The sequence below is a fragment of the Equus quagga genome, chromosome 16 (assembly GCF_021613505.1).
Source record: "Equus quagga isolate Etosha38 chromosome 16, UCLA_HA_Equagga_1.0, whole genome shotgun sequence".
Classification (NCBI taxonomy): domain Eukaryota; kingdom Metazoa; phylum Chordata; class Mammalia; order Perissodactyla; family Equidae; genus Equus; species Equus quagga.
Window position 1 is genome coordinate 80,251,296 of NC_060282.1, and position 11,838 is coordinate 80,263,133.

At 36.4% G+C, this 11,838-nt stretch overlaps 1 protein-coding gene across 1 annotated transcript in view; it reads right to left on the bottom strand.

The window, feature by feature from the left end:
* Window positions 1-6,325: 6,325 nt before the first annotated feature.
* CA1 (carbonic anhydrase 1) overlaps window positions 6,326-11,838 on the bottom strand; it is a 104,910-nt gene continuing 99,397 nt past the window's right edge. The window contains exons 5-8 of the mRNA XM_046642222.1: window positions 10,366-10,461; window positions 9,453-9,515; window positions 7,402-7,557; window positions 6,326-6,442 (exon numbers count right to left, since the gene is read on the bottom strand). Coding sequence (XP_046498178.1) covers window positions 6,326-6,442; window positions 7,402-7,557; window positions 9,453-9,515; window positions 10,366-10,461 — 432 coding nt within the window. The remainder of the gene's footprint in view (window positions 6,443-7,401; window positions 7,558-9,452; window positions 9,516-10,365; window positions 10,462-11,838) is intronic.

Below are 11,838 nucleotides of genomic sequence, written 5' to 3' on the forward strand. Positions count from 1 at the left end.
CTCCAGGTTTGGGACTCACCTGTGGATTCTGGATTACTTGCCAGGAAATTCTATTCAGTCATTTATCAAAATCTGTTGAGTGCTTAGTGTTTATCAGACATTGTGCGAATTACTGGAAATATAGAAAGAAAGCCAACAGATGTTGTCACAGATCTCACAGTTTACAGCCTGGAAGGTTAACCAACACTAAATGAATAATTATACAAATTATAACTCTGCTAAGTACTGTCAGGAAGGACAGGGTGCCATGAGAGTATATAATGGGAGGGCTGACAACCCTGGCTAGCAAAGACAACCTTGAGCAGGTGAAATTTTAGCCAAGACTTCAGGATTCAGAGTGGGGAGGGAAGGTTTGAAAGTCACTTTAGTAATTTAGGGTAAAATAATAAAGACCTGGAATAGGGACTAGAGTGAGGGAGGAGATGAATGTGCTTCTGTTTCTGTTTGGTTGGCCCGGTGAAATCAAGGGGAAAAAGACAAGAAAAGCGTCAAGAGGGAAAGCAAAAAAAGTGCATGAGCAAGAAGAAAAGTGAGCCATCCTATTGGTAGAACCATGGCTTTGCCAGGTTTTTAATGAGAATTGTTGCCATAGTCCAAGTACTTAAGGGTTGGCTGAGGACTGTGGTCTCTGGAATTGAGTCCTTGTTAATCTCTCCTTTAGTACGACAGAAAACTATGCTCCTGCTGGAATAAGGAATTTAAAGTTTGTAGACTGTTCTTGTATATTGAAGACTACAGAAATTTAAAAAAAAAAACAATATATTACTGCTATAGACTGAATGTTTGTGTTCCCCCAAAACTCACCTGTTGAAATTCTAACTCCCACTGTGATGGTCTTTGGAGGGGGAGCCTTTGGGAGGTGACTAGGTCATGAAGATGGAGCCCTCAGGAATGGGATTAATGTCCTTAGAAAAGAGACCCCAGAGAGATCCCTTGCCACCTTCCACGACACGAGGACAGGATGAGAAGATGATTTTCTATGAACCAGGAGCAGGTCCTCACCAGACACCATCTCTGCCTGCGCCATGATCTTGGACTTACCAGCCACCAGACTGTGAGAAATAAATTTCTGTTGTTCATGCCCACCCAGTGTACGGTATTCTGTTATACCAGACCAAATGGACTAGGACAGTTATTGTTTCCAATTTTAGCAACTAAGAAATTGCCTGAGAGATCTCTAGGTTCTGAAACATCTCTCCAGATGTCTATTCTTCCTTCAGATTTCATTGAGTCTCAGCCATCTAAGAAAGCAATAAATGTCACCAGAAAGTTCGATTCCTTTTCCTTTACTTATTATGAAAGCTTATTATAAAGAACTTTCTGGGCTCCTAATTTCTATGGAACTAATAAATGCCCCTGTTTAATCTATGTTCCACCTGAGAGCGTAGATTTCCCTTTGTTTTCTGAAGAACAGAGCATATTTTTCCTGGACCTTGCTTAATGCTTAGCTCTAGTATTTACAGAATAAAAATCATTTCCTGATGTGCTATTCAATTCATATGGTAGGTGAAAGGAAATGCCTACTTTTGATACCCAATTGACATGCTGGGGTTCTGCCATTACAAATTTTAGGGAAAATTCAGGTTTCAGAATTGAAGATGTCTTTCTCAAACGAGGCCAATTCTAAACTTTACCTCGATTCCCCTGACTTTACTCCTCATCCAAACTTTCCTTCGCTCCTTTCGCCTTCAAGGAAGGGGCAACCCATTTTGTGGTTTCCGTTTAGCTCATAATGATGCCTGAACTGCCACTGCTTCCAGAACCTGTAGCCTGTGTTTCTGGAAGCCAGTGAATTCAACGCATTTCCCACCCAGTGCCAGGCTTCAATGATAGCACCAGGGCTGGGCCCCATCCAAGCTGGGTTAATAGGAGTCCTTTTCCTAGGAATCTGGAATTGAGACTAGGAAAGGGCCTGTTTCTTTATGTGGTGGGTATCACCATTTCTGCAAAAGGAAAATGTAGGAAGTAGGTTATTGCACAGGAAGGTTAGTCTGAGAGGACTTTGCTTTTAATAACAAAGAGGGTGACAGTGATAAGGGAAAGGTCACGTTTGAAAAGCTAGAAGCAAAGCATCGCTTCAAGCTCAGTGGTGGCATCAGTTAGGGCTGTGTTTGATCAGTTTCCACCCTGCCCGGTGGCCTCTGGGCTACAAGTGGCCCCTCCTGCCTCATGATCTCTGTGCACGCTCGGGCTGGTGCGACTCAGGTTTGGGGGGGCATCAACATTTGTGTTTTTAAAGCAATTGAGATGTTTTTGTGACATGTAAGTGGAGATATCAAACAGGCAACTAGATGAGAGCATTTGAAGATGGATTTTGGATGAAAATATGAATTTGGGGGTCATAACATGAATCAATACAGTTTACATATCTTTTGGAGTCCCATTTGCTTATTTTTTCTTTTCTTTCCCATGCCTGGTGGGATATGATATTCAAAAAGATGCTGCTAAGATTCATGTCAAAGAGTGTACTATCTACAATTTCTTCTACAAGTTTTATGGTTTCAGGTCTTACATTCAAGTCCTTGATCTATTTGGAGTTAATTTTTGTGTATGATGTTAGATAATGGTCTACTTTCATTCTTTTGCATGTGGCTGTCCAGTTTCCCCAACATTTATTGAAAAGACTTTCCTTTCTCCATTGTATGTTCTTGGCTTCTTTGTCAAAAATTAGCTGACTGTAGATGTGTTGTTTTATTTCTGGGCTCTCGATTCTGTTCCCTTGAACTGTGTGTCTGTTTTTGTGCCAGTACCACACTGTTTTGATTACTATTGATTTGTAGTATATTTTGAAATCAGGGAATGTGATCACTCTAGCTTTCTTCTTTTTTCTCAGAATTCCTTTGGCTATTCGGGGTCTTTTGTTGTTCCATATAAATCTTAGGATTCTTTGTTTTATTTCTGTGAAAAATGTCACTGGAACTTTGGTAGGAATTGCATTGAATCTGTAGGATGCTTAGGAAGTCTGGACATTTTAGCTATGTTAATTCTTCAATCCGTGAGCACGGAATTCCATTTCTTTATGGAACACAACTTTTGATTACTAACAAACCGACTGTACTACCTGATGCTCTTCTCAGCAATGTATGACAGTTCTTATTTCTTTGTATCACTCACAGCACTGTGCATTATTTTTTACATCCTTACTAATTTTATATTTAAAGAATCAGAGAACATTGTTTTGATCTCTACTGTTTTGGTTGTTGAGATGGAGCATTTTTCATATATTTATTGATCATATATGATCAATATCCTCTTTACCTAATTGCCAATTCATTTCTTCTTGCTATTTTCTCTCGGGATTCAATTTTTATGTTAATAATTTGTGAAAGCTTTTTCTGTAGCAAGGACATTGTTCCTATGTATTTCATTTATACTGAAAAAGTTTCACCAATTGTCATTTTCCTTTTCATTAAAAAGATTCATTATGGTTTCTTAACCTACATGTTTAAGTTTTTCATAGTTCAATTAATTATTCTGTTATTTCTTGGTTTGTGTTATTGGTATTTTGAGAGAAAGTTCTTCTCCAACCAGATATTATCTAAATATTTACCCATTTTTCATTACCTATTTTACCAATGATTTCACTGAAAAACTTAACCCATCTTGGATTTATTTTGGTGTATGGGTGAGATAGGGTCTAATTTTTTTCTAAGTAGCTAAACATTCCAACATTGTGTGGTGCTGTTATACATGTTTGCTTTTGCTGGCAATTTAGGTCATCTAATAATGTGATAGGAAGTGACATATCCAAATGGCTTAAATTATTTGCCTCTAAAGGGTATTAAGATATTTACTGATGATTTAGAAAAGGCATATTCTCTGGTCTTTGAGGGGAAAATATAAGGCCACTTAAACTCTATTCCTCTCTGACATCATTTCTATTTCTACCTTCTCACAGTGAGGGATCAGCCTCCCGGATGCCATCGTGAAAACCTCTGGTACGTGCACTTGTGCTCTGAGCATTCTAACGCCTCAGACAAGACCCTGTGCCCATCAGTTCACTTTTAGTACAAAGCTACTTGTAAAGATACAAGATGAGAACATGCACATATCTTTAAGACTCTAAGTTACTCCTATGAGTTATTTCTCTATTGAAAGCAAGACTTATAAGCAAGAATACTTGAGGCCATTTCTCTTAATTTGTTTCAAGCATGTCATATTTCTATTAAAATCTTTTTTATTTTATGCATTTTCCCTTAGCTTTATAAATGTGTCCATATAAGCCTAGGAACATAAAATTAACTATCTTCTTGCAATAGCTTAAATATCCATATCCATGGTTCCATTTTGTCAAAGTAGAGTAGTCCTGGAATAAATGCAATTATTTACTCATTTATATCCGTGCCTGTCTGTCTGCCTGTCTGTCTGTCTCTTTGTCTATCTGGTGAGATTGGAAATAGCCAAATCTAATAAAAATAATACGGAAATCCTAGCAGAATGTCTCTAGGAACATTGGGTAAATAAGCATTTGATATTTATGGATAATCATTAGTTGTAATGATAGTGCATTCTCGAATATCCCATGCCTCGTCCACATATCTTCTCTCAACAGCTGCTTTTATCGGCTACTTCAGAGAAATGTGGAAAGCTCCCATAATGCACCTCGTGAGTTCTGCCAAATATGTGAAATTCTGGCAGAAGCGGTGAGGGGAAACTTGCTTCCCAGCTGGCACTCAGCACAGGGATAAAGTTTGATGACCATCATATATCTTCTGTCACTTCTTTGCCCTTTCCATAATAAGATTGCAGACTTATATTTAAATCCTGGAATCCATTTTAACTTTCTTAAAAATGTATGGGTCATGAAGTCAAATTTTTTCAGGTCCCTGCTGTGAAATTTGTTTCAATTGCTCAATTTCTTTTCAGAAAATATTTTCAAACATTGTAGGTCCTGAGCATCTTTTGCAGATACATTTCTCGGATTAAACTCATACCCCTCTCTCTTTGGCTCTCTTCATGACCTCTGATAACTTTAGAATTAAAATCCTATCAATGCGACTCATGTGAAATAAGAGGATCACAGGACAGGTGTAACTCTTTCAGGCTTTCTCAATATCTGGCAAATATATAGTAATATACACAGTCAGATTCCTTTGGCAAAAAAAGTACTTATATTTATAGAATGCTTATGGGGGCAGAGCTAAAGTGTTATTTGGGTCCATTACATTTTAATAAAGAGGATTCACTTAAATTCTGGGCCCCAAATCAAAAATTTTGAATGAAGTCTCTAGGGTGGTTTTTATGTACAATATGAACGCAACCTTTGCACAAAGGTTCTCTTAGAGCAATGAAGAGTTTTCTTTGTCTGTCTTTTTAACTATGATTATAGTTATTTAGAGGTTTTGACTAATTGTGTGATAATTAGACAAGACTAGAACATTGCAGTGGGCATGGGCTTTGCTCTCTAATATGATTTCTCAGAGAGGAGAAAGTAAGTACATCATCAGGCTAAATACCAGACACGAGATTTGTAGAATTCTCAACGTAGATACGGCTTCAGAAAGAACTGGTTTCTGAGTAAATGCGTATCTGACTAAAAGATTGTTTCTTGTTTCTACGTGATCTAAATCCAAATGACTCTTTCATCATTTTTATAAACCATTCACTGGTGACTTTTCTTCCAATTTTGAAAAACAGATTCTCTGTGCAAGCTAACTAGTTATAATAATGGGGGGAAAACCCATTGGCTTTGCTAATGGGGGGAAAAAAAACGGAAGCAATCACCAGAAGCATCATCTTCTGATATAAAGGATGTCATTTTTATCACAGAGAACACAAATGGCGGGAATGTTGGGCCAGTATAATAATATGAAATCCAATTGTTCTCTTTGCTCTGTATTTGTCTTCGAGTCAGCAAATGAATTTCATAATATTTCATCTCAAGCTGCTCTTAGTAATAAGCTACATTTGAGGCAAAATAATATTGTAAATAAGGCATTTAAGATTTTGGAATGTAAAAGGGTAGAAACTTAATGTTTTTAGAAATAGAGTACAGAATAAACAACAAGAAAGGGATAAAATTATTTTATTGGTTCAACTAAAATGAATAAAATGGCAAGAGACACAAATCTCTAAGAAATTATTCAGCACACCTTAATTGCAATTATAAAGAACTCCACAAAATAAACTTGAAGTAAGCACAAGTTTTGCAAGCTTATAGATTGCTATTTGAGTTAAGCATTAAGAAAAAAATTAAAGTATTTTAGTTCTACAGATTAAATTTGCAGGAATGCTGTCTTGCTAGTATTGAAATAGATTTGTTTATGGATTGTGTGGGAAGCAAGGCTGTGTTCTTCGAGGGAGGATGAGCTCCCTCCCGGGCCCCTCAGAAGAAAGCTCTCACAGTTCTGCCCTTCAGAGGCTGGGGCGGTCGGTTATTGTGCTGGATGGGGACAGCTTTACCCCCCTCAACATTCGACAGAAGACTGCGGAACTGCGCCAGCTGGGAGGAAGGATGAAATATTGAAAGAATCAAAAGTTATCAAAGTTACACAAAGCACTTTATTCCCAGTATAATTAATGCACTGGTCTTTGGAAAACTAAGTCGAGGGTTGCAATGCTTTCACCAATGGGAAGAGAGAAAGCCAAAATTCCTTCACATTTATTTCAACTAGGCATTTGGCTTAAATTATCAATGATCGACTGGACTAGAATACCAACTTTCTCACTTGCCAACTGGGAGAGCTTGTGTGAGTGACTTATCTGCTATGTGCCTGTTTCCATATAGTACCTACTTCATTATGTTGTTGTGAAGACTAGATAGGTTAATTCCTGCAAAGTTTTTAGAATAGTGCTTGGCATATAGCATGCACTAAGAGGTGTCAGTTAATCAGTAGGCTGCATGGCATGTCCTATAGCTTCGTTATGAGAACTGGCTGACAAATCATTTGCTAGCCTCCTAATAAAAGTAGTTGCTCAATGGTATTTGTTATTATCATTAATATAAACAATAATAAATGATATATTTTGTTGGCTATTTAAGAGCTTAAGCTTCAAAAAAAGAGCAAAAAACCTTTGTTGACTCTGAAAGTACGCCAGTTGAGAATCACAATTTCTCAACGTCTTAGTAGACCTTTCAATGAAGGATTTTTCTTTGTTTCTGAAACTTTTAGGAAGACGTTGAACAAGGCTGAATTCTTCCTTATTTAGGTGAAAAGAATAGAGAGAGTTCTGAATCTCAGATATTTTTTTCTACATAAAGTCAAAAAATGGTATTATAATACACTTTTCTTTTTGATTTTTCAATAGACCTATGCCAGAAATGAATCTCTTTTAGTTGGAAGGGAAAATGAACTCCTCAAATTCTAATTGAAATAATAATCCCCTCATTAATATTATGAATTGAAACGGCATTCCTGCTTTGCACTCCCAATTCCCACTCATTCATCTTTGATACTCTACCTGTTCTGAGCTGATACTGATGTTTTCCTTACAGACGATCCAGGTTACACTCTCATAAAGAGGAGGATGAGTCAAAGAGCCGGAGTAGGTCCAGTAATCCGGGGATGAAGGAAGGAGACTAGAAGGGTCAAAATTTTTGAATGGGGCTTTTTTGCCCTGAAAGAAAATGCAAAGTAATATATTATTATACCATGATATCAAATACTTATATCATATACATGTATGACATATATGTTACATAATCTTGGTGTGTGTGAATTTATATAATTTTTTTGGTATATATTATCTTAAGATTTTAGCTGAGAATTTAATCAATTTTCCTACTATATAGCATTTCATGACTGGTGTGTATGTGGATATAAACGATACAAGTAATACAACACTGAAAATGTGCTACACTGAAATTTTGACCAAGGAATCTTCCTTCTTCTTTGCTTGAAGATAAACAAAGTTTCAAAAATTTTTTTACAATCTATATTCTTTAAAAGATGTTTAATTTCCAGTATAAAGCATTTATTATTTCTCTAGAAATGATGCCAGATACTGTTCCAGTGGCAAAGATATTTATTGACAAGTGTATTGGTTATGTTTTAACCGTATTCTATTTATTTCTATTTTCTTTTCTGATTTGTCATTACTGGTGTATAAGAAATAAACTGGTGTTTATGTGTTAATATTTTATATAGTCAAATTTACTAGACTTGAATACTGATTCTGTTTTTTCAGCTGATTTTTTTACTTTCCAGGTGGATGTCAATGATTACATCATCTGCATTTGATGACAGATTTTTGTCTTTGTTTTTCTAATATTTATCCTGATATGTGCTCTTATTTCTTTCTTTATTTTATTGCATTGAATAGGACATTCATTGCAATGTTCAATTATAGTGGTCACAGTTGTATGCTGTCTTGTTCTTGATCAAAATGGAAATGCTTCAAATATTTCACTACTAAGTTTGAGGTTTGATCCAAGTTTCAAGGTGATATTCTTTATAAAGTTCAATAAGTTTTCAGATAATTTTCTTTCTTTCTTTTTTTTTATTAATAGTTCTATCAAGATTTTTTTTTTTTTTTTTTTTTGCTGGGAAAGATTTGCTGGAGCTAACATCGGTTACCAATCTTCCTATCATTTTTTTTTCCTCCCCAAAGCCCCAGTGCAAAGTTGTAGGTCCTTCTAGTTCTCCTGTGTGAGCCACCATCACAGCATGGCAACTGACAGACGAGTGGTGAGGTTCCATGCTCAGGAACCAAACCTAGGTTGCCAAAGTGGAGCACACTGAACTTTAACCACTAGGCCATCATGGCTGGCTCTCTTTCTTTTTTTTTTTTATCCTCAGGAATTTGTGTTTAATTTTATCAAATGCTTTTTAAACATCTAACAAGTTGATGACATGGTTTTTAATCTTTAATTTGTTAATGAAATGAATTATATTAGGAGGTAGTCTAATATCAAACCATCCTTGCATTCCTGGGGTAAACTCTACTAATTCAGAAGCATTATTCTTTAAAAAGAAGCATTATGAGAAGCATTACTCATAAAAATATGATGTATGATTTAACTATTTACTATTAAAACAGTAATGCTAAGTTTAGATATATCAGAAAATCCATCTTTTTTTAGCTGACAGGTGGGAATTCTGGTTATCAAGCATTGTGTGTTAATGGTATCTCAAAAGAATATGCTTAACTCCAGCGTTTTGGAATTCTAAAGAAGTAAAGATATGTTTCTTCATGAAAAGAAAAAAAATTTACATTTTAGTTGGATATAGTTTTTAAAGAAAGTTTGAATGGCTGTGTAACCTGTTTTTCTATAGGCTTCGTCCTGGTGAAATAAACAATAACGATGAAAAACAAAACAAAACAAAGCAAACCCCTGAGTCAGAGACCTTCCCAGAAGCAAGCACTAAGTAGCACCTCAATTTTCCGATTGGTAGCTTTTGCTCCAGCCCTCCTACTCCCCGCTTCAAATATTAATGATAATAATTAAATGATTTCCATAGTTCTGTGGATTCGTGTTCTCTGGTTTTGACTCACTTATTTAGTCTACTTACCTTAGTTTTAACTTCGTTCAGGGCATCAAGTACTTTCTGCAGTTTTGGGTTGGCCTCACCAACCTGGAAATTGAAAAGAAATAAAGTGTGAGATAAAAATTGTTATCAAACCAAACTCTAGCTAAAAAATTCCTTTCAATTAAAAACAGCAACTGAAGACAGGTAAGGTATTTTATCTCTGCTTTAGGAGAGCAAATTTGGCTAGGTGTATGTCTTCGTGGGGCTCTGTACTCTACAAATGGTTTTTGATGCGTAACCACAGATAAAGTGGCCAAATGTTCAAAGACGTACAATTCAAAATCCAGGAACTGAGTAAAACTGTGAAACAAAAACAAACTCTTCCTTTTGGTCTGCTCTATTAGTTACAATCAGTACAGCGTATGGCAGATTATAAGTGCTCAATAAGGATGCACCACAACTACTATAATTCTGAATGTTAGTCACACAAGTATACCCAATTTAATAATAATTTCCCTATGGAACTTTTCAGGGACTTTCCAATAGAAGATTGGAGCAACATCTGCCATGTTAAAGATCCTCTGAACTTTCTTTATGGTACAAAACTCCTTCTAATATTTCTTTCCTGATGAAACATTAAATTGATAAATTCCTGAACCTATTAGGTAGGAAGTTTAGAAGAAAGGGGACTTGGAAGCCCTTGGAAAATAGAAATCCCTCCCCACCTCCAATGCCTTCCCATTCAATTCCTCCCTGAAACTGAATTCTTTCTTCAAGAAGGAAAAGCGGAAATAAAACAAAGCCACAAATTATGGGCAAGCTGTTTGTCTACCTGTAGGCATTAGGAGAAAGGGAACTTTCCAAAAAGAAAGACTCAAATATCTCTTTGCCTCCTTTCATCCTATTTTGAGGTCTGATTGGGAAGAGAGAGTGTTAGCCGAGCTCTGCAACTCACCTTCATCAAAACACCGAGAATGGCCAAGCCATCAGCCTGTGAGCTGGCTTCATCAAAGCTGGAGTACTTTGAAGAATTCCAGTGAACCAGGTGAAGCTAAAAGCGATAATGTGGCTAGTTAGTTCTGTATACCAGTGTGGGGACAAAAAGTAAGTTATGAGTTATCTTGTTGATATAGGAAGTTGTAGCTTGGCTTAGCTAGATGCAACTTATCCAGTGGATAGGAAGGGCTGTGTTCTCACTCATAAGAAGGATTGCAGATCCTGGAACCAGTAAGTAAAGTTTCTTTTCCCACAATATTGTCACATTACAATACTATTGTAATTGCATTACAATAAAATTGAATACAATGTTATTCCTCTTTTAAAAAATCTCTCTTTGGTGTGAAAAGATCAAGAATTCTGACTAACTAGTTTTAGGACAAAAATTAAAAAAAAATTTCTCTCACATCAGGTGCGTCTTAGTAACTTTATGAGAAGGGGATCCTGGAGTATCTGGGAGTCTTAGCTAAGGGTTGATTCTCTTGAGCACATCCAGGCACCTCTCAGATCAACATCTCCAGCCTAACTCTCTGTGGAACTCAGATATATCAAGGCACGTACTCATGTTTTCTTGATTCCTTTGGATGGCACTACGTGGATGTCTAAGGGGTATCTCAAACTTAACATGGCCAAAATAGAACTCTTGATTTCCTCCTTGCCAAACCGGTTTCATTTTCCCTTCTTAGAAAAAGGTACCACCATCCACCTAATTGCTCAATCAAAAAGTACAACAGTTATCATTAATTCTTACTTCTCCCCACTTATCAACATCGTCTTTCAGCACGTCACCTAGATTATACCTCTTTGCTTGGTTCACAACTTTGAATCTTTTCATTATCTGCAGATTTTCTCTGGAATATCCTTCCTTTCAGAGGCAAACTTTTGTCTTGAATTAGAGCTGAACTGAAATGCTGCTCTTCCAAGAATCCTTTTCTGACCACTCAATGTCGGGTGATCATCTTGTCACTCCTAGCACTTCTCTCTATTCCTCTTACCTGATCTGTGTGTGTGTGTGTCCGTCCCACCTCTCCCTTCCACCCTCCTACCCCTCATCACATGTTCAACTTTATGGCTAAGCATTTCTCATCTCTAGCATGGATTATTTTTATTTTTCTTAAATTAGATAAGAAGATCACTCATTTAGATTTTTTAGATTCCACCAAATATCCCTCCCAAAAGAGAATATGAATTTAGTTTCCCAACTCATTGATTTTAGTCAACTTCAATTTTATGAGGGAGAAATGGAAAAAACACTTAATAGTTTCTGCAGCATTGAAAGTTATTAGCCAAGCTTTATAATGTAAGGTAATGCAAGTTATATTTGTATATATTTCCCAATCCTCTATCAAAATTAAAAATTTATGTGCCCTGCAACCCAGCAATCCCTCTTGCAAAAATCTGCCCTACATAATTGTTTTCACTAGTGCATAAG